At 55.4% G+C, this 25,662-nt stretch overlaps 2 protein-coding genes and 1 long non-coding RNA gene across 3 annotated transcripts; all 3 read right to left on the minus strand.

Annotated features, from left to right (window-relative positions):
• Positions 1–1,192: 1,192 nt before the first annotated feature.
• LOC146752639 (uncharacterized) lies at positions 1,193–7,814 on the minus strand. Its single transcript, XR_014940519.1, has 4 exons — positions 7,657–7,814; positions 6,053–6,154; positions 4,481–4,585; positions 1,193–3,442 (listed from the first exon to the last, which is right to left on the minus strand). It is a non-coding gene; the product is annotated as an uncharacterized LOC146752639 (long non-coding RNA).
• Positions 7,815–11,008: 3,194 nt separating this feature from the next.
• LOC107307713 (protein YIF1B) lies at positions 11,009–13,846 on the minus strand. Its single transcript, XM_015851230.3, has 8 exons — positions 13,792–13,846; positions 13,462–13,697; positions 12,973–13,077; positions 12,504–12,582; positions 12,351–12,408; positions 11,759–11,914; positions 11,583–11,676; positions 11,009–11,263 (listed from the first exon to the last, which is right to left on the minus strand). The coding sequence occupies exons 1-8, from the start codon at positions 13,808–13,810 to the stop codon at positions 11,111–11,113; spliced, it is 900 nt and encodes a 299-aa protein (XP_015706716.2). The 5' UTR covers positions 13,811–13,846; the 3' UTR covers positions 11,009–11,110.
• A 594-nt stretch (positions 13,847–14,440) lies between these two features.
• LTBP4 (latent transforming growth factor beta binding protein 4) lies at positions 14,441–25,619 on the minus strand. Its single transcript, XM_085531601.1, is given in 29 exon segments — positions 14,441–14,763; positions 14,979–15,125; positions 15,712–16,086; positions 16,644–16,796; positions 17,344–17,496; positions 17,932–18,060; positions 18,260–18,325; positions 18,677–18,994; positions 19,077–19,205; positions 19,383–19,514; positions 19,654–19,776; positions 20,037–20,162; positions 20,230–20,352; positions 20,418–20,537; positions 20,759–20,884; positions 21,049–21,174; positions 21,389–21,406; positions 21,409–21,510; positions 21,826–21,907; positions 22,052–22,294; positions 22,353–22,447; positions 22,523–22,648; positions 23,292–23,300; positions 23,303–23,419; positions 23,422–23,454; positions 23,766–23,888; positions 24,114–24,366; positions 24,629–24,863; positions 25,380–25,619. Coding segments are annotated over 29 exon segments (4,107 nt in total). The 5' UTR covers positions 25,562–25,619; the 3' UTR covers positions 14,441–14,620.
• Between the last annotated feature and the right edge of the window lie 43 nt (positions 25,620–25,662).

The following is a 25,662-nucleotide window of genomic DNA, read 5'->3' on the forward strand; positions in this document are numbered from 1 at the left end:
AACCCTAACCCTAACCCTAACCCTAACCCTAACCCTAACCCTAACCCTAACCCTAACCCTAACCCTAACCCTAACCCTAACCCTAACCCTAACCCTAACCCTAACCCTAACCCTAACCCTAACCCTAACCCTAACCCTAACCCTAACCCTAACCCTAACCCTAACCCTAACCCTAACCCTAACCCTAACCCTAACCCTAACCCTAACCCTAACCCTAACCCTAACCCTAACCCTAACCCTAACCCTAACCCTAACCCTAACCCTAACCCTAACCCTAACCCTAACCCTAACCCTAACCCTAACCCTAACCCTAACCCTAACCCTAACCCTAACCCTAACCCTAACCCTAACCCTAACCCTAACCCTAACCCTAACCCTAACCCTAACCCTAACCCTAACCCTAACCCTAACCCTAACCCTAACCCTAACCCTAACCCTAACCCTAACCCTAACCCTAACCCTAACCCTAACCCTAACCCTAACCCTAACCCTAACCCTAACCCTAACCCTAACCCTAACCCTAACCCTAACCCTAACCCTAACCCTAACCCTAACCCTAACCCTAAACCCTAACCCTAACCCTAACCCTAACCCACCCTAACCCTAACCCTAACCCTAACCCTAACCCTAACCCTAACCCTAACCCTAACCCTAACCCTAACCCTAACCCTAACCCTAACCCTATAACCCTATAACCCTATAACCCTATAACCCTATAACCCTATAACCCTATAACCCTATAACCCAACTCACTCACAACAACTTCTCCTTAGAACCAAAGTTAAACAGTAACTTAACCAACTACACTTATAACTCTACATCACCACTTTCTGGACCAGCTACTCTCACAAACAACATTCAGCACAAAACTGAGCTACTCTGCCAACAAAGTTCACACACAACATGACCAACTACAACAACAAGGCAACCAGCTCCAACAAACTAAGTTCATCAACAACTTCACCAACAACTTGCACATCTACACTCACAAACTAAGTTCATCACCAACTGCACTGACCATGTGACCAACTACACGCAGAATCTGACTTACTGCAGCTAAAACTGAACTCAGAATCAACCTGACTAACAACAACAACTACATACACTGAACTAACAGCCCTTCTAGTGCTACCATGCCCCACTTACCTGTCACACCTACCTTAGATTCTGCTCCATCACCTGCAGATGACAATTAACGACACACCACAACTGTTTCTTTATTACAGCTCCATCAACACAATATACAACTCATACAATAGTACAAACACAATACAGCAACAACATCATATTTACAAGCACAAAGTGGATACAGCAGTTCAGTACATGGCACAACATCCAGATATGCAGTACAAATAGCACAAGATACAACTCACAAGATCCCAGTATTGAGTACAAACATCAGCACAGTCAATACAGAGCACAACACACTTTACAGACACAGCATTGATACATTGAGAACATGGCACAGCACAATGTTCAACCATCACATCAACACATAGAGCACATTGCACAATACATTGTACATGTCCAACATCCACATACACAGCAAATTGTCCATCCCAGGTTACAGGCACAGCATCAACATGTTGACAACAGGGCACAGCGCAGATGACAGACACAGCATCCAAATATACAGTACATTGCATGGCACAAGGTACAATTACAGCATCCAAATACACAGTACATTGCATGGCACAAGGTACAATTACAGCATCAGCACATTACATACACAGCAAGGCAAAATTGAAATCAATAACACAAACATGAATGGACTCAATATTAAAGCCAATTTGATTAACAATAATTGACTGCAAAGCTAAAGCCAATGTGGCACATTCAAAATGGCAGCACAGCGCTGAAACCAGCGTAACTCAAAATGGCCACAAATGGGCGCAAGTCTCAGAGTGGCCGCAAATGGGCACGAGTCAAAGAGTGGCCGGGAAGCAACTCGGCTCCCTCAGGCCATAGATAGTGGTTACGGGGCTGGGTTAGCCCGGATAGAAAAAAAAAATGGGCTAGCCCAGCCCCGTAAGCAAGGATAAATAAAGCCAATTTGGCTAAAATAATTTGATTTCAAAAATAAAGCCAATTAATTTGAGTTAATTTGAGTTAATTTGAAGCCAAATTTAAAGCCAAATTTAAAGCCAATTTAGTTGATATTAATTGAATGCAAAACTTAAGCCAATTTGGATTAGAAATTTAGATTCCAAAGCTAAATCCAATTTGGTTGACAATGATTGAATATAAAGCTGAAGCCAATCTGGGTTGAAATTAATTGACTCCAGAACAAAAGCCAATTTGGTCGACAAACAATAATTGCACACGCTGAAATCAGCGTAAATCTCATAATGGCCGCAAATGGGCACAAGTCAAAGAGTGGCCGCAAATGGGCACGAGTCAAAGAGTGGCCGGGAAGCAACTCGGCTCCCTCAGGCCGTAGATAGTGGTTACGGGGCTGGGTTAGCCCGGATAGAAAAAAAATGGGCTAGCCCAGCCCCGTAAGCAAGGATAAATAAAGCCAATTTGTCTGATATTAATTGAAATCAAACCTTAAACCAATTTGGTTAAGGTTAAATGATTGCAAAGTTAAAGCCAATTAGTTTAAAATTTAATGATGGCAAAGCTAAAGCCAATTAGTTTAAGATTAAATGATTGCAAAGCTAAAGCCAATTCAATTAAGGTAGATAGACTGCAAAGCTACAGCCAATTAGATTATACTTAAATGGTTGTAAAGCTACAACCAATTTAAGTAACATTAAATGATTGCAAAACTAAAGTCAATTTGATTAAGGTTTAATAATAGCAAAGTTAAAGCCAATTTAGTTAAGATCAATTGAATGCAAAGCTAAAGCCAATTCAATTAAGGTAGATAGATTGCAAAGTTACAGCCAATTAGATTAAACTTAAACGGCTGTAAAGCTACAACCAATTTAAGTAACATTTAAAAATTAGAAAACTAAAGCCAATTTGATTAACAATGAAAAATAAAATGGCAAAACTAAAGCCAATTTGATTAACAGTGACTGATTGAAAGCTAAAGCCAATTTTGTTAAAAGAATTAATTGAAAAGCTATAACCAATTTCATTAAGATTAATTGACAACAAATCAAAAACCAATTTAGTTGCAGTTAAATGATTACAAAACAAAACCCAGTCTGGGTGAAGTTAATAGATTACTAAGCTAAAACCAATTTGTTTAAGTGTTATGTCAAACCTAAAACCAATTTGGGTAAGGTTAACTGAACACAAACTTTAAACCAAATTGGTTAACAGAACTTAACTCAAAAGCTAATTCCAATTAAAGGAGGTTAATTGACTAACATGTAGCTGATGTGCTGTTGTGATGGATCGTCAGCCCCCCAAAGCTTTATTGAACGCCTGCATGGCAGCATGGAGTGCTGCATCAAAGGGGAACATCCATCAGCCAGGGAATATAAGGGCCCTAAGGAAGAAAAGCAGATAGTTAGATCAATGAGCTGAAACAAGTGGGACATGAAAATGTAAAATAGTGGGCAAGGCCCAAAAATCTGCTACAAAAAACACCAAAATGGACCAAAAAGTGCAAAAGAAGAACGAAGAGAATGCCAAAATGAACAGCAAGGCCCAAAAGAGCAGCACAAAAAACATCAAAACAGAACATAATACAACACAAAACACTGCAGAGAACAGGAATAGGGACATAAAGACGCAACAAAATGATGCAGGAAACTGCAAAATGGAAGAAAGCACCCAAGAGAATATCAAAAAATTGGGCAAGGCCCTACAAAAGGATGCAGGGAACACTGAAAAGGAGGGCAAAGCCCAAGAGAACAAGAAAAGGAACGGCAAAATGGACTGCAAAGCCCAAAAGAAGGATGCAAAGGATGCCTAAATGGACGGCAAAGTCCAAAAGAATGATGCAATGGATGCCTAAATGGACGGCAAATTCCATAAGAATAATGCAATGGATGCCTAAATGGACGGCAAAGCCCAAAAGAATGATGCAATGGATGCCTAAACGGACGGCAAAGTCCAAAAGAATGATGCAATGGATGCCTAAATGGACAGCAAAGCCCAAAAGAATGATGCAAAGGATGCCTAAATGGACAGCAAAGTCCAAAAGAAGGATGCAATGGATGCCTAAATGGACGGCAAAGTCCAAAAGAAGGATGCAATGGATGCCTAAATGGACGGCAAAGCCCAAAAGAAGGATGCAATGGATGCCTAAATGGATGGCAAAGTCCAAAAGAATGATGCAAGATACACCAAAATGGAGGGCAAAGCCGAAGAGAACGATGCAAGGAACGCCAAAATGGAGGGCAAGAAAAACACTGCAAGAAACAACTGAGCAACAGCAAAGACCAAACACAAAGACAGCACACAGTAGGACAAGCACAGACAGCCCATAGGACACCACAGAGTGCAAAAATGAAGTCAAAAACACTAACTTCACATCTCAGTACGTAACAAGTAAAAACCAATTGCTATGTGCTGCCCTTACCTGCTGGGCTGAGAGTTACCATCAGCAAAGCTGGTCCAGGCAATGCAGGTTTCTGTTCCTCGCTGCTCTCATCAGGAGCCGCACATCTCTGTGCTCTGCTGGAACCTGTTGGACAAAATATAACAATGAAGGCACTGGGATAGAATTAATGCTATTAGGGATAGAATTAATGCTACTTTTAAGTCTACAATTGCAGTAAGTTTAACAATTGTATCCCACAATATGACCATAATTAAAGTAACTTTCACATAAAGCACTGAGCATCACTTTTATGACTGCATTTATCATAGCAGACAACTTTAGTATTGGGTAAATATTAGGTAAATATCAGCTCCATTAACAAATACTGGTTACAGTCATTATCACTACAACCCGCATTAAGCCGGGGGAGCAGATCAACATTAACACAAACAAAACATTAACACAGATCCCAAACACAAGCAGAACAACCACAGAAAGACACTGCAAGAGAAAAGCAAAGCAAGCAGCCAAGGGTAAGGCAAGGGCAAAAGCAAGAAGGAAAGCCAAAGCAAAAGCAACAGCAAACAGGCCATTATAGAAAACACCAAGAACAAAGGCCAAAGGGAAAACAGCGTGGAGAGCCAAGAGAACAACAAAGGGAACAATGAAACAGAGGGCAAGGCCCAAAAGAATGCTGCATGGAACTGCAAAATAGAGCAAGGCCATAAAGAACACTGCAGGGAACATCAAGATGGAGAACAAGGCCCAAAAGGGCACATACAACATCAAGATGTAGGGCAAGGCCCAAAAGAACACTGCATGGAACTGCAAAACAGAGGGCAAGGCCCAAAAGAGCACTGCTGAAACATCAAGATGGAGGGCAAGGGCCAAAAAAGACCATGTAAAACATCAAGATGGAGGGCAAGGGTCTAAAAAAGATCATGTAAAACATCAAGATGGAGGGCAAGGGCCAAAAAAGACCATGTAAAACATCAAGATGGAGGGCAAGGCCAAAGAGAACATCACGCAGAACATCAAGATGAGGACAAGGCCCAAAAGAACATTGCAAGGAACATCAAGATGGAGGGCAAAGCTGAAGAAAAAACTGCAGGGAACATCAAGATGAATGGCTAGGCCCAAAAGGGCACTACAAGAAACATCAGGATGGGGGGCAAGGCCCAAAAGGGCACTACAAGAAACATCAGGATGGGGGGCAAGGCCCAAAAGGGCACTACAAGAAACATCAGGATGGGGGGCAAGGCCCAAAAGGGCACTACAAGCAACATCAAGATGGGGGGCAAGGCCCAATAGAACATTGCAAAGATGATCAAGATGGAGGGCAAAACAGCAGAGGAAACTGCTTGGAACTCCAACATGGAATGAAAGGCTGAAGGGAATGAAGCACCAAAATGAACAACAAGGCCCATAGAATGAACAGAACATAAAGTGAGAACAAAGGAAACACTGCAGGAAATGCTGGAGAAACAGCAGAGAACAGAGGAAAAGAGAATGCAGACAGATGAGAGCAGACATTATCATTATAATAATGGAACGTTACCTTCAATTTCAGTATGGAACAGGTAAAAACCAATTGCTATGTGCTGCCCTTACCTGCTGGGCTGAGAGTTACCATCAGCAAAGCTGGGTCTGGAGCATTCCAGGCAATGCAGGTTTCTGTTCCTCGTTGCTCTCATCAGTAGGATAGAATCCATGCTATTAGGGATAGAATAAATACTATTAGAAATAGAAGTAATGCTATTTCTAAGGTTAAAGGTGCAGTTACTTTAAAATGGTATTTGGCACTATGATTAGAATGAAGGTTACTTAAAAACAAAGGGTTAGATTTACAGATACTCTACAGACAACTGCAATTATCACTAAATTTCCCATTAAGGCCATAAAGTTCCTGCAATTATCCCTTAAAGTTCCCTTAAGGTCAACATTACCATGAATGCTGCCTCCCAGCAAACCCCATAGAGCCAAAAGCAAAGGGAGAACAACCACAGAAAGCCCCAACAAATGGAAAGCAAAGAAATCACCAACAGTAAGGCAAGGGCAACAGTAATAAAACAGCCAAGGGAAAGTCTAAGGTAAAGAAACATCAAGGAGAGCGTGGTGTGAAACACTAAGAACCGAGGGCAAAGGGAAGGCAGCGTAGGAGGCCAAATGGAAACAGCAAAAGAACACTGCAGGAACAACAAAAAGGAGGGCACGGCCCAAGAGAACATGGCAGGGAACATCAAGATGGAGAACAAGGCCCAAAAGGGCATTAAAGGAACATCAAGATGGAGAACAAGGCCCAAAAGGGCACATACAACATCAAGATGTAGGGCAAGGCCTAAAAGAACACTGCATGGAACTGCAAAACAGAGGGCAAGGTCCAAAACAGCACTGCTGAAACATCAAGATGGAGGGCAAGGGCCAAAAAAGACCATGTAAAACATCAAGATGGAGGGCAAGGCCAAAGAGAACATCACGCAGAACATCAAGATGAGGACAAGGCCCAAAAGAACACTGCGAGGAACAACAAGATGGAGGGCAAAGCTGAAGAGAAAACTGCAGCAAACACCAAGATGGATGGCAAGGCCCAAAAGGGCACTACAAGAAACATCAAGATGGAGGGCAAGGCCCAAAAGGGCACTACAAGAAACATCAAGATGGAGAACAAGGCCCAAAAGGGCATTAAAGGAACATCAAGATGGAGAACAAGGCCAAAAAGGGCATTAAAGGAACATCAAGATGTGGGGCAAGGCCAAAAAAGGCACTATAAGAAACATTAAAACAGAGAACAAGGCCCAAAAGGGCACTGCAGAGAACATTAAAACAGCAGAAGGCTCAAGAAAACGCCAAAAGGAAGACTGAGATGGAGGGCATGGCCCATGAGAACACTGCAATGAACAGTGTAATGCAATGCAAGGCACCATAGAAAGCTGCATGGGACTCAATATGGGAGGGAAGGCCCAAGAGAACACAACAGGGAGCACCAAAACAGAAAGCAAACTCAATAGAATGCTGAACAGAACAGCAACACTGAGAGCAAAGAGAACACTGCAGGAAGTACATGAGCAATGGCAGAGTGCAAAGGCGAGGAGAATGCAGAAGGACAAGAACAGACAGCCCATAGGACACCATGGAGTGCAGAGATGAGCTCTGGAATGTTACCTTATGTCTCAGTACAGAACAGGTAAAAACCAATTGCTATGTGCTGCCCTTACCTGCTGGGCTGAGAGTTACCATCAGCAAAGCTGGGTCCAGGCAATGCAGGTTTCTGTTCCTCGCTGCTCTCATCAGGAGCCGCACATCTCTGTGCTCTGCTGGAACCTGTTGGACAAAATATAACAATGAAGGCACTGCCTGCAGAAATAGAGCTGGGAGCAGATGAGGAGAAGGCTGAGGAACTCTACAACATTTTTACCTCTTTGTTCTCCAATTGCTGCTCATTATACACAGCCCTCCCCTTTGGTTTGGTAGGGAGGGATGGAGGAAGCGATGCCAGCCCTGCTGCTTCCCTCCTTGTCCCGCATTGTGAGCAACAAATGGGTTTGGGGCAACCTGAGGACCTGAAATCCAGGAGTCTGTGGGTCCAGATGAGATGCATCACAGAATGAGGATGGAATCCACTGCTGCATTGCCCAAGCTGCTCTCAGTGCTATTCAAGAAGTGGTGGCAATTGGGTGCAGTCCTGGTGAGCAGAAACACAGCCAACATCGCACTCTTTTGTAGGAAGGGGAGAAGGGCAAATCCTCCTTCAATTGATCTGCTGCCTTCTGTGATGGTGCTGCTGCGTCAATGGGGATGGAAGAGCCACCAGTCAACGGAGAGCAAAGAGCCACCAGACAACGGAGAGCAAAGAGCCACCAGTCAACGGAGAGCAAAAAGCCACCAGTAGCATCTCTCTGGACTTCAGCAAGGCCTCTGACACGGTAGCACTCACCATCCTCATCGCCAAGTCACAAACACACTGATTTAATTGATGCACCGTTGGATGGATGAAGAACTGGCTGTAGGATCAAGTCCAGAGAGCAGCAGACAGTGGCTGTGTCCAGATGGAGATAGTGATGAGTGGCACACAGTGGCTCCATGTCCAGATGGAGATCAGTGATGAGTGGCACACAATGGCTCCATGTCCAGATGGAGATCAGTGATGAGTGGCACACAATGGCTCCATGTCCAGATGGAAATCAGTGATGAGTGTTCCAGCTTCTCACCCACCACGACCCCCAAGTCCTCCTCCATAGGGCTGCTCTGAGGAAGGGATCACACTCCTCCTTCCAAAGACACTCACTCACCTCACACTTAAAGCTTCCAGCACTTAAATGTGGTTGGGATACCTAAAAATGGCAGAGCTCTCAGCCCTGAAACAAAGCAGAAACCATTCACCCCATCCCAAAGACAAACACTCACCCACACCCCACAGGAGGCAAACTGCAGGGAGAAACAGCACCCTTACAGCTGCTGGCACTGAAATGGGGCCAAAATGCCCCAAAAATGAGGGTGAAATAAAGAATCCCTCACCCCAATCCAAGGCCCAGAGCTCAGCCCACAATGCAAAGGAAGCAGCCCCCAAGGAGAGATACTGCTCTCATAGCTGCCAACTTCCCAATGTAGCTGTGAGCCCCAAAAGGGGCAGATTACAGCCCTGCAATAAGGCAGGAATCACTCACCCCTTCCCGAGTAACAGTACTCACCCCACATGAAGCAGCCCCTAAGGAGAGATGCAGCCCTTGCAGGTGCCACCCCTTAAATGTGGTCACAACCCCCTAAAAAAGACAGAGCTCACAGCCCCAAAATAAAGGAATCACTCACCTCATTGCAGAGACAAACACCCCCAGTCCCAAGGAAGCAATTGGGTACAGATGCTGCTCGCCCTTAAACATGGTCAGGATCCACCTAAAAGAGAAGAACACAGCCTTAAAATAAAGAAGGATCACTCACCCCACTCCATGACTTACCGCCATAAAGAAGGGATCGCTCACCCCATACACTCCATGGCTCCCCCTGCCTAAGCAGGCAGGATCCAGGATGAGATGCCCCCTCTCTGGCTGCCAGCCCTTAAATGTGCCCAGGAAGGGGTGGAGCCAGGAATTGCTTCCACCTGTGCTCGCAAGGCTCCGCCCCCCCCAGGTGCTCCATCACTGCTCCCATCCATGGCAATGACTGGCAAGCAGTGTCTGCATGTCCAGCAAGGGGAAGGTGATCAGCGGATGAGCTACGAGAGCCCACGCGCTGTGACCCCAATCTGTCCCCGATACAGTAGGCGGCTGTTGGGGTAACGTTGTTGGGGTGATGTTATGGTGGCAATGCTGAGTCATGGCTCAGAGCAGTGATGGAGCACCTGGTGGGGGCGGGGCCCATCAGGGGAGCTCAGGTGCATGCAATGCTGCTGAGTGAGGAAGGGGAGGAGCCAGGATCCGCCCCTCCCCAGCCCTCATTTAAGGGCTGTCAGTGCAAGGATCGGGCTTTTTCTGTGGGGTCATTGGTGCTGCAATGGAGCTGACCTGCATCTGCTGCAAGTTGCTGTCACTGCTGCACTTTCCAGCTGGTTGTGAAGGTAACGCTATGGGGGTGATGCTGTGGTGATGGAGGGGTGACACTGGAGGAGCATCAGGGAATGATGCTGGGGGATGAGGCTGTTGAGGGGGAACATTGATGGGGTGTTTTTAGGGTGATACTGTGGGGTGACTATGGGCCGACACAGTGACACTGTGGTGGTGGTGGGCAGTGATGGGGGGGGGTCACAAGGGGGTGACACTGCTGGGGAGGGACAGTGTTGGGGGGGGGACATTGTTGGGGAGATGTTGGTTCAGGAGGAGGAGCAGTGGGGTGAAGCTGGGCTGACTTTGGGGGAGTGACACTGGGGTGATATTGAGGTGGCAGATGTTGGACTGATGCTGGAGGTGGCGCTGCATTGATATTGGGGGATCGCTGAGGTCTGACATCAAGGGGTGATGCTGGAGTGACACTGAGGAGGGACATTGTTGGGGTGACACTGAGATCTGATGCTGTGGTGAGAGTGGGGTGACTGATAGTGATGGGGTGGGTGACACTGGGGGGAGACGTTGGGATGATGCTGGGGGGACACTGGGGGGTGATTGATAGTGCTGGGGTTTTAGTGCTGGGCTGATAGTGCTGGGCTGATATTGCGGGGCTGATAGTGCTGGGGTGATGCTGGGTTTCTGGGGCTGTTCCACCTTTATCTTCATGGCCTTCATCCCCTTGTTTTCTCAGACTTAGTGTCTGCAACTCCCCGTCTCTCTGCCCCCTTCACATAAACCACCTGTAACTCTCCCACTGTCCCCACCCCCCCCCCCAGCACCTCCCTGTCACCCTGAGGACCCCATTGTCCCCCCTCACCCCGTCCCACTGTGCCCCCCAGGCCCACTTTGTTCACCCTGAGGACCCCTATAGAGTGTTATTTACAGCTGGTTAGCTCAGAAGGGTCCCCTTTCATCCCCCCTCTGTCACACTGAAGACCCCACTGACACCGTCAGGACCCCACTGTTCCCCCCAGACCCAACTGTCACCCTGAGAACCCCCCTGCCCCCCACCCAGTGACAACAGGCTCCATCCCATTGTGTACATTGTTTATTGCACAGCTTGAGGGGGTTCCAGGAATGAGGGAAGGGGGAGGCATTCCCAGACCCCAAAAACGGAGTTTTGTCCCCCAAATCAGCGCACGAGGTGGGCGGTGAGGGCGTACATGAAGACAGGCTGCACAGCTGCAATGGTGGCGGTCAGGTACGTGCGGGGGGGGGAGCGGGACCCCCGCCCTGGGACCCCCACAGCTGACTCTGCCAACAGCTTCAGCCGCAGCGACCGCACCTGGGGGGGAGAATGGGGAAAAGGGGGTTAAACTGGGGGGTTAAACTGGGGGGTTATGGGGGGGAGGGGGTGAAAACTGGGGAGTTTGGGGAGGATGGAGTAAAAATAGGGAGTTATGGGGGAAATGAGGGGCAGAATTATGGGGGGAGGGAGTAAAATTGGGAGATAGAGGGGGGGGAGGAATTAAAATAGGGGGTTATGGGGAGAAACTATGGGAGAAGGGGCAAAAATTTGGGGGTTATGGGGGGGGAAATGTGGGGGTTGTGGGGGAAATAGGGGGGTCGTGAGGTGCAGGAGGAGGCGTGGGGTGGGCGCTCACCATGAAGATGAAGATGCTGAGGCAGCACCATCCCAGGACGGCGTGGTACCCGGTGCTCCCGAACAGCAGCCCGGCCAGCAGCGCTGCGATCATCCTGACCAAGCGGGGAGGGGCTCAGAGACCCCTCCTGGGGTTTGGGGTGATGGGGAGGGTGAAGGGGGTCCTTGAGGGCTCACCCCACGTATTTGTATCCAGCAAAGGCCAGCAGGTCGGGGGTGGTGAGGTCGGTGGGCAGCGAGAACAGGTAGAGGCTGAGCAGCACTGCCAGCACCTCCAGCAGCAGCCAGGCCAGCGCTGAGCTCGCCTGCAGCCCCAGGCTGTCCGGGGAGAATCTGGGGGGGGGAGTGGGAAGGCAGCAGTAGGACCCCCCCAAGGACAGAGACCCCCCAGGGGCCCCTATGGGGTGTTCAGATGGGTTTGGGGGACCCCTATGGGGACTCAGAGGGGTCTGGGGACATCAACATGGGACCCCCATGGAGACACTGCCAGGGACAAAGGGACCACCCCCCCTTCAAACAAGGACCCCATAGGGACCCACAGGTATAAGAGGACCCCCCAGGAACCCCCATAGAGACACAGTGACACCCCCCCCAGGATCCCCACAGGGATATAAGGACCCCCCAGTAACCCCTCACAGGGACACAGGGACCCCCACAGGTATACGGGGAACATCCAGGACCCCCAGGGACCCCCCCCACAAAGACCCACGGGGATATGGGGCCTCCCAAGGGCCCCCATAGCAACATGAGGACCCCCCCAAGCCCCCACCTGTTCTGGGTGCCCAGCGCCAGCCCAGCCACCAGCAGGTAAGTGATGAACGCCATCGCTGTGGGGACAGCATGGGGGATGTCAGAGGGGACAGTGGGGGACAGTGGGGATATATGGGGACATTGGGGGCAGCTGGGGACATTGGGGCCATACCTGGGATGTAGAGGTCGGGGGCGTTGACGTCAAAGCGGGGAGCGACCGGACCGTCCTGCTGGTATTGAACCTGCCAGTCCTGGGCAGGGGGAGGGAATGGGAATGGGATGGGGTTGGAATGGGGTTGGGAATGGGATGGGGTTGGGAATGGGATGGGGATCAGCAAGAAAAGAAATGAGATCAGAAACAGGATTGGGATCAGCTGGGAATGGAGCTGGGAATGGGGCTGGGAATGGGAATGAGACGAGCACCCACGCCAGCAATGGGAATGGAACCAGAGTCAGGAATAGGAGCAGGAGAAGGAATGGGATCAGAACCAGGAATGGGAGCAGAAATGGGAACAGGACCAGGACCAGGAATAGGAATAGGAACAGGACCAGGACCAGGAACAGGAATAGGAATAGGAATGGGAATGGGAATGGGAACAGGAATAGGAACAGGCCCAGGACCACGGGGCTGGGGCACCCACCTGGTGCAGGAAGGGGAAGAAGAGCAGCCCCAGTTTCCTCCTGACATACGCTGTGTCCACTGCAAAGTAATACTTGAGCCGGCCCAGGGGCAGGAACCGGTCGATCTGTGGGGCAGAACCTGTCAGTGCCCCACAGCCCCACACAGAGACCCCCATTGTGTGTGGGTTGGGGTAAAAAGAGGGGATTTGGGGGGAAAAGTGGGGATTTGGGGACTGCTGGTGGTGAGGATTAGGGTTAGGCCCCACAGACAGCCCCCAGCCCCATTCCAAGCCCCACAGACAGACCCCCAGCACCACAACCAGCCCCACAGATAGACCCCCAGCCCCACAGACAGCCCCACAAATAGACCCCAGCCCCACTCCCAGCCCCATTCCCAGCCCCACAGACACCCCCAGCCCCACAGACAGCCCCATTCTCAGCCCCATTCCCAGCCCCACACATAGACCCCAGCCCCATTCCCCCCCCCCCCCCCCTCCTGGTCCACTCACGTTCCTGTCCACCATGTCCCGTCCCTGGCTGGCCCAGCTGCTCCCATACGCGGCCGCGATGCTGGACACGGGCTCGGCCAGGAACGCGGCGGCGGCAGCAGCGCTGACGTTCGGTGCTGGCGCCGCCGCTGCCCCGTAGGCCCGGCCCGTCCCGCCGGCCCCGCTCGTGTCGTCGAACAGCGGCCGCGGCTCCGCCATGCGGGGAGGAACCGGGCCGGGCCCGCGGCGTTTGGGGGCTGCGGGGCGGAAAACAGGGCGGTCACGGCGGGGCCCGGAGGGGCCTGTGGGGCCTATGGGGTCTATGAGGCCTATGGGGCCCGCGGCACCCACCGAGCCCCGCCGCGTCCATGCTGCCGCTGCTTCCGGTTACGGGCTTCTCCGGGCCCCTCCGGTTCCGGTTGTTGCGCCCACGTGACCCAGCGGGAGGAAGCGGTTGGCAGCGGGGGGGCGAAGCCCCGCCCACTCGAGGTCAGGTGACCGGAATTGGTAAGAGGAGGGCGTGGTTTCAGCGAGGAAAAATGGCGGCGCTCGGTTGCCATGGTGACGGGACGCGGCCTAGCGGGACTCGGTGCCCTCGGAGCCGCGATGGGAGAGTGACGGTCACCGGGGCGTCACCGGAACGGCGACAGAGTCCCCATAAGGCCCTACAGTGTCCCCATGGCGTTACAGCACCGTGGTGTCCACATAAGGCCATACAATGTCCCCATAAGGGCCCTATAATGTCCCCATAAGGCCTATTGTTCCTATGGGGGTCCCCGATCCCATTTGGGGGGTCCCTGGGGGGGTCCCACTCCTGTTGGGGGATCCCATTCCTATGAGGACTCAGCCCCATAGTTTTGATGGGAACCCTGGGCCCGTTTTGGGGAATGAGGGGGTTCAGGATCCCCGGGGGGGGGGGGGGGGGGGGGGGGTCCTAAATCTACATCCAGACCCAAACCTGGACCCACACCTGGACCCCCCCATTCCACCCACATCAACATCTTTTATAGAAAACCTTTATTCTGTAAAATAAGTTTGTGGGGAGGGGGGCGCTGTGTGTGTGTGTGTGGGGGGGGTCCAGGCGCTGCCCCCAGAGCCCACAGCCCCCCCCACTATCCCCCCCCGGCCCTATATATACACGGACAATAAATACAGAGTACAGTGTGTGCCCTGGGGGGGGTCAGGCGTGGGGCCGGGGGGGGACGCAGCGGGGGGGGCTGGGGGCCAGGACGGAGCCGGGGGGGCAGAAACAGCGGAAGGAGCCGACGGTGTTGAGGCAGCGACCCCCCCTGCACACAGAGGGGTCCGAGCACTCGTCCATGTCTGTGGGGTGAGGGGGGGATTAGAACTGGGGTGAAGGGGTGGGGGTAAGGAGTGGGATTGTGGGTTGGGGTTAAGGGTTGGGGTTAAGGGTTGGGATTGAGGGTTGGGATTAAGGATTAGGATTATTGGGATTTGGGGTAAATGAATGGGGTCTGGGGTAAATGAATGGGATCTGGGGTAAATGACTGGGATTTGGGGTCTGGGGTCTCACCCACCGACGCAGGCCATGCGCGCGCGGTGCAGGCGGAAGCCGCGGTCGCAGACGCAGGTGAAGCCGCGGGGGATGCGCACACAGCGTCCGTGTTCACAACCACTGAGCACCCCACACTGCTCGGGGGGCAGCGCCTCCACCACGGGGGGGGCTGAAATGGGGGGGGGTCATGTCACAGCCACCCCAAATCCCACCCATATCCCATTAAAAACACCCAAATCCCACTAAAATACCCCAAAATCCCACAAAAAGCCCCAAATCCCAGTAAGAAAACAAACAAATCCCACTGAAAAACCCCAAATCCCATTAAAATACCAAGAGATCCCACAGCAAATCCCCAAATCCAATTGGAAAGAACAGAAATCCCATTCCACATCCTGAAATGCCATTAAAGTAACCCCAATCCCATTAAAATAACCCCAATCCCATTAAAATAACCCCAATCCCATTAAAATAACCCCAATCCCATTAAAATAACCCCAATCCCATTAAAATAACCCCAATCCCATTAAAATAACCTCAATCCCATTAAAATAACCCCAATCCCATTAAAATAACCCCAATCCCATTAAAATAACCTCAATCCCATTAAAATAACCCCAATCCCATTAAAATAACCTCAATCCCATTAAAATAACCCCAATCCCATTAAAATAACCCCAATCCCATTAAAATAACCCCAATCCCATTAAAATAACCCCAATCCCATTAAAAAGCCCCAATTCCCCCCTACTCACCTTCCTCCTCCTCCCCCTCCACGTGCTCAGACCTCCACATCCCGGGGGGGGGGTCCCTCTCCTCCTCCTCCTCCTCCTCGGGGGGGGCTCGGTAGGAGCGGGGGGGTCCGCCCCCTCCCCCCCCCCCCACGCCCCCCCCGAAATCCCCCATCTCTTCGTAGAACAGCGGGGGCAGAGCGTAGGCGCCCCCCCCCAGGGGGTCGGGGGGGTAATAGGGCCGCGGTGCCGCGGGGGGGTCCGGGTAGGGCAGGGGGAGGGGGGGGGCGTAGGGCAGCCCATAAGGGGGGGGTGGAAATGGGGGGGGGAAGGGGGGGCCCGGGTAACGGGGGGGGTCCGGGGGGGGGCGGAGGGCGTTGCACAGGAACTCAAAGTCATCTGGTGGGAACATGGGGGGGGTAAAAGAAATATGGGGTTATGGGGGGGAACAATGGGGTGGGACAAATGGGGTTAAAATATGGTGGTATGGGGGGGATATGGGGGGAAATACCCACGTATTTATGGGGTGGAGGGATATATGGGGTCATGGGGAGGGGAATATGGGGCTATGGGGTGGGGGAGTTCAAAATGTGGGGCTATGGGAGGAGACAAGTGGGGGTATGGGGTGGGGAGGGAAATATGGGGTGGGAGGGAGTAGGGCCCCCTGTCTGCATCTGAGAATGGAGGGGGTCACAGCTTTATGGGGGGTTGGTGGGAGACCCTATTATGGGAGTAGGGATATGGGGTATGGGATGTGGGGCTACAGGGTATGGCATATGGGGCTATGGGGTATGGGATATATGGCTACAGGGTGTGAGGCTATGGGCTATGGGGTTGTGGGGCCATGAGGGGTTGTGGGGCCATAAGGGATATTGGGGCCATAAGGGATATTGGGGCCATGAGGGGTATTGGGGCCATTAGGGGTATTGGGGCCATTAGGGGTATTGGGGTCATACCTGAGTCCCGTGCAGGGCAGAGCGCGCAGTCCATGCCCCACGCGGCCCCATAGAGGCAGCAGCACTCGCTATAGGGCAGCGCACGGTCCAGGCGGGGGCGGCCGCACACCAGGTCGGGGCCAACCTCCTGCCAGCACAGCCCCACAGCCTCCTCTGCGGGAGGGGGTCAGCGGGGCACGGGGGGACACGGGGGGATGGGGGGGGTGTGGGACATGGGGTGACATAGGGTGGCATGGGGTGATGGAGGTAACAGTCATACCAGAGCCATGGGTGACATGGGGTGACATTGGGGTGACATGGGGTGATATGGGGTGACATGGAGGTGATATAGGGTGACATAGGGTGACACGGGGTGACATATAGGTGATATAGGGTGCCATGGGGTGCCATGGGGTGCCATGGAGGTGATATAGGGTGCCATGGGGTGCCATGGGGTGACATGGAGGTGATATAGGGTGCCATGGGGTGACATTGGGGTGACATTGGGGTGACACGGGTGACATTGAGGTGATATAGGGTGACATGGGGTGACATTGGGGTGCCATGGGGTGACATTGGGGTGACATAGGGTGACATGGGGTGCCATGGGGTGACATTGGGTGCCATGGGGTGACATGGGGTGACATAGGGTGACATGGGGTGACATGGGGTGACATGGGGTGACATGGGGTGACATGGGGTGCCATGGGGTGAGTCGCACCGTGGCTGCGGGTGTCGTTGGGGACGCAGTGGCGCTGGGCCCCGTCCAGCACCAGGGGGGGGCTGCAGACGCAGTAATAGGACCCCACTGTGTTGACACAGCGGCCCCCAACACACGGCTCCAAATCCGCCTCGTCACGACACTCGTCGTTGTCTGCAGGAGCCGAATTGGGGGGGTGGGTTGGGATTGGGGATGAGATGGGATTTGGGATTGGGGATGGGATGGGATGGGATGGGATTGGGGATGGGATGGGATTTGGGATTGAGGCTGAGATGGGATTTGGGATTGGGGTGGGTGGGTTGGGACTGAGGCTGAGATGGGATTTGGGATTGGGGATGGGATGGGATGGGATTGGGGATGGGATGGGATTTGGGATTGGGGATGGGATGGGATTGAGGCTGAGATGGGATTTGGGATTGGGGATGGGATGGGATTACGCTGGGACAGGCGTTAGGACAGGGATTAAGACAGGATGGGGGTTGGGATTGGGGTTGGAATTGGGAATGGAGCTGGGATGGGGTTTAGGATTGGGATGAGGGTGGGATTGGGGTCAGGACTGAGATGGGGTTTGGGGCTGGGGGCACCCACCGACGCACTGCAGGTGCTCCCGCTCGTAGTAATACCCCGTGGGGCAGTAGCAGCTGAACCCGGGGGCGGCGTTGATGCAGACCCCCCCCCGGCACAGGTGGGGAGCGAACATGCGGCACTCATCCATGTCTGGAGAGAAATGGGGGGGTCTTCAAATGGGGCGGACCCCAAATATGGGGAGAGCAGCCCAAAATGGAGGGAGGACCCCAAAATAAAGGATCCCAAAAGATGGGGAAAAGTACCCAAAATGGGGAGGGAACCCCAAAAGAGAGGGGTGTAATCCCAAAGGGGGTCCCGCTGGGTGCCCCCCCCCCCATGCAGCACTCACCCCCGGGGGGGCTGTGGGGCCCGGCGCTCTGTCCCATCCCGTGGGGGCACAGGCTGCGCTGCTCGGCTGCGGGGTGACAATGGGGTCACACTGTGTGAGTCACAGCCCCCCCCATCCCAATCCCAGCCCAACCCCAATTCCCAATCCCCATCCCTTATACCAACCCCACCCCAATCCCACCCTATTCCCAACCCCAATTCCACCCCACACCCCAATTCCCAGCCCCATTCTAACCCCAGCTCCCACCCCACAACCCACTGGTGCCACACTGGAGCACGCAGCCACACTGTCACATCAGTGTCCCCACCCCATTGCCCCCATTGTCCCCAATGGCCCCATTGACCCCATTGTCCCCCCCTGTCCCCCATGGCCCCACTGACCCCAATGCCCCCATTGCCCCCCGTCCCCATATCCCACCGCTGCCATCTCCAGGACAGGCGGCGTCGTGGTGACAGCTCTGTCCCCAGGCCCACCCCACAGCGCAGCAGCATTCCTGCCGGGTGACGTTGGCCGCCAGCACCCCACAGGCCGGGCTGTAGCACCGCGCGGGGTCACCGTGGGGCAGCGCGGCAGTGACCCCCCTGGGGGGCTGCGGGGTGGCCGCCCCCCCACAGGTTCCCGTCACCGGGTCGAACTCGTGTCCGTCCTCGGGGCAGAGGCAGAGGAAGGAGCCGTCCACGTTCTCGCACCGCGCGGCCCCGCACACGCCAGGCAGTGTCGTGCACTCATCCACATCTGTGGGGTCAGGACGTGGGGTCACCTCCCCCGCTCCCCCCGGTGCCCCCCCTTCTCCCCCGGTGCCCCCTCCCCTGCTCACCCTGGCAGTGGTGGCCGTGATGCGCGGCCTCGTAGCCCTGATGACACGCACATTGGAAGGAGCCGGGCAGGTTGTGGCACACGGCGTGAGCCCCACAGCGCGGCTCCGGCCCCGAGCACTCGTCCTCATCTGTGGGGGGAGCGACGGGGTCCACGGTGGGGGCTGGTCCCTGGGGTCCCCACTGGGGTGAGCCCCACTGAACCCGACCCCATGGAACAAGCACTGGGTCCATCTCCGCCCCACAGAACACCCCACTGCACCCCAGCCCCATGGCCCCGTTACCCCGCTCCCCCCGTCCACACTCACCCTCACACTCTCCGCCGCCCCCCAGTCGGAAGCCGGGGGGACACTCAGGGATGCAGCTGAACGACCCCGGGATGTTCTGGCAGCGCTGAGTCCCACACAGCCTGGGCCCGTGCTCCTGGCATTCATCCACATCTGTGGGGTTAAAGTGTCCCCATAAAGTGTCACTGAGGGGTCTTCATCCCATCCCATCCCATCCCATCCCATCCCATCCCATCCCATCCCATCCCATCACCATCCCATCCCACCCTCATCCCATCCCGATCCCCCGCACCCAGGCAGCGTTCCCGTGCGCTGTCGGATCGGAATCCCGCAGGGCAGTGGCACTCAAAGGTCCCGTCGGTGTTGACGCAGCGGCCGCCCTCACACACATCCCCACGTGCACATTCATCCACGTCTGTGGGGACACGGCGGTGGGGGGTGAGGCTGGGATGGGACTGGGAATGTGATGGGACAGGATGGGACTGGGGTGAGGATGATGATGGGATTGGGATGGGATTGGGGTGAGGATGATGATGGGATTGGGGTGAGGATGATGATGGGATTGGGACAGGATTGGGGTGAGGATGGTGATGGGGCTGTGATTGGGACAGGATTGGGGTGATGATGGTGATGGGGTTGGGACAGGACTGTGATGCAGATGGGATCGGGTCGGACCGATGCAGGCGGTGCCGTCGGGGGCGCTGGCGTAGCCCTGTGCGCAGAGGCAGCGGTAGGAGCCGTCGGTGTTGAGGCATTCACCATGGGGGAAGCAGAACTCGCCCTCCAGACACTCATTGACATCTGTGGGGACACGGGGGGCGGTTGTGGGGATGTCGGGACACGGGGACGTCCCCACGGCGTCACTCACCTTGGCACGGCGCGCCGGCGGCCGCCCGGTAACCGCGTTGGCACTGGCACAGGAAGGAGCCGTCCGTGTTGACGCAGCGGCCGCGGGGTCCGCAGGGAGCAGCCGAGGAGCATTCGTCCACATCTGGGGGGTGACGCGGTGACGGGGGGCACAGGGGGGTGGGGGGGGTGGTTGTGTGGGGCCGGTACCTGCACAGCGGCCATGGCGCAGCTCGAAGCCGTCGTGGCAGGGGCGGCACTGGAAGGAGCCGGCGGTGTTGATGCACTCCTGGCCGGGACACGCCGTGGGGGTCTCACATTCATCGATGTCTGTGGGGACCGGGGGGGGCACCGTGAGGATGGTAACCCCATGGACACGATGACCCCATGGACACGATGACCCCATGGACACAATGACCCCATGGACACAAAGACCCCATGGACACGATGACCCCATGATTTATGACCCCACAGACAATGGCCCCATATAGATGATGACCCCTATGTAGACGATGACCCCATTTCCCACCCCCCTGTGCCCCCCATCTCACCCTCACAGTGCCCCCCATGTGGGGCAGAGCGGAACCCGGAGGGGCAGACGCAGCGGAAGGAGCCGGGCAGGTTCTCACAGCGGCCGTGGGCACAGGGCGGGGGGCTGCGGGCGCACTCATCCACATCTACCATTAACACAGCACTGTCCTGGCTGTGCCCCATTCAGTGGCTGCCCATCCTGTCCCCATCCCCATCCCAACCTCACCCCTACAATGTTCCCATCCCATCGCATCCCCATCCCCATCCCATTCCATCATCTCCACCCCATTCCCATCCCTGTGGTTCTGACCGTGGCAGTCGGTTCCGGTGCTGCTGGGTCGGAACCCGGCGTTACAGACGCAGCGGAAACTGCCCACCGTGTTCTCACAGCGGCCGTTGGAGCAGGGGAGGGGGCTGCGGCGACACTCATCCACATCTGGGGGGCAGGGGGAGAAAGGGGAGGGAGGGGGAGTACAGAGAATGGAAGGGAGGGAGCAAAGGGGAGAGAGAGGGAGGGAAGGAGGGAGAGATGGAGGAAGGAATAGAGGGAGAGGGGGACGGAGGGAGGAAGGGGGCGCAGGGGGGGACAAGTGGGTGCATGGGGGGCTGGGTCTGGGGGCTGGGTTGGGGTCTCTGGGGGCAGCACTCACCGATGCAGTGTGTGCCTGCGTGCTGAGCCAGAAGCCGTTGTGACACACACACGTGTATCCGCCTCCACGCGGGACGCAGCGCCCCGGCCCACACAGCTGCGGGTTCCGCTCACACACCCCAACTGCAACGCAGGGCAACGCTGCGTGTGTGCGACTGCACGCGGGACGGCTGCGTGCAACCGTGTGTGCGTGCAAACATGCGTGTGCAAATGGACACGCGTGCAGCCGCACACGCAGCCGTGCACACCTGCAGCCACCCCGCTGTGCAATCGTGCAAGTATACACGTATGTGACCGAGCGTGCAACCGGACATGCGTGCAGCTGCTTGAGCGTGCACTCATGTGTGTGCAGCCACGTGTGTGTGCAGCCACGTGTGTGTGCAGCCACGTGTGCATGCAGCCATGCAGACACGTGCAGTGACCGCTGCATGGACCTACCTGGGAGCGCTGTGGGGGGGGGGCCCTGCAGCCCCTGGGTGGGACGCGGCACAATGACCACCTCCGGGCCGGGGGGGGGCACCTGGGGGCACAGACGGGGAGTTTGGGGTCATAAAAGGGCACAAAGTGGCATTTTAGGGTCATAAAAGGGCACAAAGTGGCACTTTGGGGTCATAAAGGGGCACAAAGGGGCATTTTAGGGTCATAAAGGGGCACAAAGTGGTACCTCAATGACTCGTGGTGGCACCTCAATGACTCGTGGTGGCTCAATGACCCTTGGTGGCTCATTGATTCTTGGTGGCTCATTGATTCTTGGTTCCTCAATGACTCTTCGTGTCTCCTCATTGATCCTCGGTGGCTCATTGACTCTCGGTGGCTCATTGACTCGTGGTGGCACCTCAATGACTCTCGGTGGCTCAATGACCCTCGGTGGCTCAATGACTCTCGGTGGCTCAATGACTCTCGGTGGCACCTCAATGACTCTCGGTGGCTCATTGACTCTCGGTGGCTCAATGACTCTCGGTGGCCTCAATGACTCTCGGTGGCAGCCTTGTGGCCGGCGCCGTCATCCTGCTGCTGGTTGTGGGGCGGCTGTGGGGCGGCTGCCCGGGTCTGTGCTGCGCTGTGGGGCAGAGATGTGGGGCGGCAATGGGGTGACGTGGGTGACACCGGGGGTGGTGATGGGGGGGACACTCACGGGTGAGGCGGGGGCGGCTGAGGGGGGACGCGGGCAGGGGGGTCCCCAGGGGCCGCGTGTTGTAGCGCAGGTCGGAGGCGGCGTAATGGTAACCGGCCCCGGCCGGGCAGATCTCACGGAACCCGTCTGTAAAGGTCCAAAATCCCATTGGAACGAACAAAAATCCCATTGGAAACCCCAAAATCCCTTTGGAGTTTGGGGGTTTCTTGGGGTTCTTATGGGGTGGTGAGGGATGTTATGGGGTTCCTATGGGGTCTGAGGGATGTTATGCGGTTCCTATGGGGTCTTGGGGATGTTATGGGGTTCTTTGGGGTCTGAGGGATCTTACAGGGTTCCTATGGGGTCTGGGGGATGTTATGGGGTTCTTATGGAGTCTGAGGGATGTTATGAGGTTCCTATGGGGTCTGGGGGATGTTATGGGGTTGCTATGGGGTCTGAGGGATGTTATGGGGTTCCTATGGGGTCTGAGGGATCTTACAGGGTTCCTATGGGGTCTGAGGGATGTTGTGGGGTTCTTATGGGGTCTGAGGGATGTTATGGGGTTCTTATGGGGTCTGAGGGATGTTATGGGGTTCCTATGGGGTCTGGGGGATGTTGTGGGGTTCTTATGGAGTCTGAGGGATGTTATAAGGTTCCTATGGGGTCTGAGGGATGTTATGGGGTTCTTATGGGGTCTGAGGGATGTTACGGGGTTCCTATGGGGTCTGGGGGATGTTACGGGGTTCCTATGGGGTCTGGGGGATGTTATGGGGTTCTCATGGGCTCTGACCGGATCCGAAGGGGGGCAGCGCGTGCAGTCCCTGCCCCAGGCCTTCCCGACGCGGCTGCAGCAGCAGATTTGCCGCGTGATGTTGCGCAGGGTGGGCAGCGCGCAGCGTCCGTCCCGCAGCACCCGGAACACGGCGCCTTCGCCTCCGACAGCACCTGGTGGGCTGCAGGGGGGGGGGTCAGGGGTGGGGGAGATACCCCTCCCACTGCTTCCCATTGAGTCCCACTGCATCCCATTGAGTCCCATTGAGTCCCACTGCATCCCATTGCATCCCCATCCCATCCATAGTGTCCCCCCCTTATAGCATCCAGGATAAAGCCCACACAGCACAGACAAGGAAAGTTGCTCCATCCCCCCCCCAGCCCCCTATCCCCCCATATCCCCCATATCCCCCCCATATTCCCCCATATCCCCCCCCAAATCCCCCCATATCCCCCCCAGCCCCCCATATCCCCCCCATATCCCCCCTCTCACAGATGCAGCTGCTGCGGGAGGCGTCGAGGATGAATCCCTGGTGGCACAGACACGCGAAGCTGCCGCGGGTGTTGGTGCAGACCCCGTTCTGACACAGCCCCCCCTCGAGGCACTCGTCCACATCTGCCATTATAATGGGGGGGGTCAGCACCCCAACCCCCCCAAAAACACCCCCAGACCCCCCAACCCCCCCCCAAAAACACCCCCAGACCCCCCAAACCTCCCCCAAATCCCCCCACAGCCCCTCAACCCCCCCCCAAATCCCACCTAGACCCCTCAACCCCCCCCCCCAAAGCCCCCATGGACCCCTCAACCCCCCCCCAAATCCCCCCTGGACCCCTCACTCACCCACACAGCTGCCGGTGGTGCGGCGGAATCCTTTGGGGCAGGGCTCTACGGGGGGGCGTCCCTTGAGGGGGGGGGGAGGGAGAAAATACGTGTGAGCCCCTCCCCCACGTTGCCCCCCCAATTTTGGGGTCCCCCCATTGGGGTCGTACCGGGGTCGGGGGTCGCAGGGCTGACATTCGTGGACCCCCCAGGCGGAGCCGCCCCCCCGGCAGCAGACGAGTCGTGTGCGCAGCCCAGGCAATGGGGAGCTGCACTGGGGGGGGACGGGGGGGTCAGCAACAACAACCCCAATGTCCCCATAGCACCCACAACCCCATAACCACCACAACCCCATAACCCCCCCCACAACCCCATAACCCCCCACCAACCCTATAACTCCCATAACCCCATAACACCCCATAACCCCCCCCAACCCCACAACCCCATAACCCCACCAACCCTATAACTCCCCCATAACCTCCCATAACCCCATAACCCCCCATAACCCCCCCAACCCCACAGCCCCATGTCCCCACCTCTCCATTGCTGATGCTGTTGAAGCAATACCCAAACCCTGCGTCGGGTCCGACCCCCTGTTGCTCCGCGGGCTCCTGGGGGCGGCTCAGGGCCAACACTTGGGGGGGGTCCCGGATCGCAGCCCCCCCCTCGTTGTCCCCCCCCCCTCGTGGTCCCGCAGTCGCTCCACGCGATGAACCGAGACCAACGAGTCGGGGGGGTGGTGAACGTGGACACTGACCATGGACAGGACCCCTGGAAATGGGGGGAGGATGGGGGGATATGGGGGGGATATGGGGGGATATAGGGGGATATAGGGAGACATGGCGGGATATGGGGGGATATGGGGGGATATAGGGGGATATAAGGGGGTTATGAGGGGATATAGGGGGATACAGGGGATATAAGGGGGTTATGGGGGGATATGGGGGGGATATAAGGGGGAAATGAAGGGATATAGGGGGAAATGGGGGGAGATGGGGGAATATAGGAGGATACAGGGGGATATAGGGGATTATGGGGGGATATGGGGGGATATGGGGGGAGATTGGGGGACAGGGGGACTTAGGGGGTGATAATGGGGGGGACAATGGGGGGGCGGCAGCTGGGGGAGGCGACAGGTGGGGGGTGGCAATGGGGTCAGCAGTGGGGTCAGCAATAGGGTCATTAATGGGGTCATTAATAGGGTCATTAATGGGGCCGTTAATGGGGTCGTTAATGGGGTCGTTAACGGGGTCGTTAATTAATGGGGCCGTTACTGGGGCCACTCACCGTCGCGCTCCCGCTGGTGGTTGCGATGGGCAGCGTGGTACACGGAGCGGTGCAGGGGCTGAGCCCCCCCCTGGGGGTCGCGGGGGGGTCGGTGGCGCCGGGGGGGGCGCGGAGCTGACAGAACTTCCCGGTGAATCCGGGGGGACACAGACACGAGTCGGGGCGGGCGCAGACCCCCCCATTGCGGCACAGCAGGGGGCACAGACCTGGGGGGGGACGGGGGGAGATGGGGGGGGGGACACAGAGACCCCATCCCGGGCCCCACGTTACGAGTCCCCGCTGC

This window comes from Coturnix japonica, unplaced genomic scaffold (assembly GCF_054131305.1).
Source record: "Coturnix japonica strain WE unplaced genomic scaffold, WE-NBRP24 Scf043, whole genome shotgun sequence".
NCBI classification, from domain to species: domain Eukaryota; kingdom Metazoa; phylum Chordata; class Aves; order Galliformes; family Phasianidae; genus Coturnix; species Coturnix japonica.

Bases quoted from the DNA above. Each gene is read 5' to 3' on its own strand.
- LOC107307713 (XM_015851230.3), bottom strand. The intron at 11,915-12,350 runs GTGGGGGCTTGG...TCCCCCCCCCAG, and splicing joins GCGCTGGGCACCCAGAACAG to ATTCTCCCCGGACAGCCTGG. The intron at 11,677-11,758 runs GTGAGCCCTCAA...CCGCTTGGTCAG, and splicing joins GCTGGATACAAATACGTGGG to GATGATCGCAGCGCTGCTGG.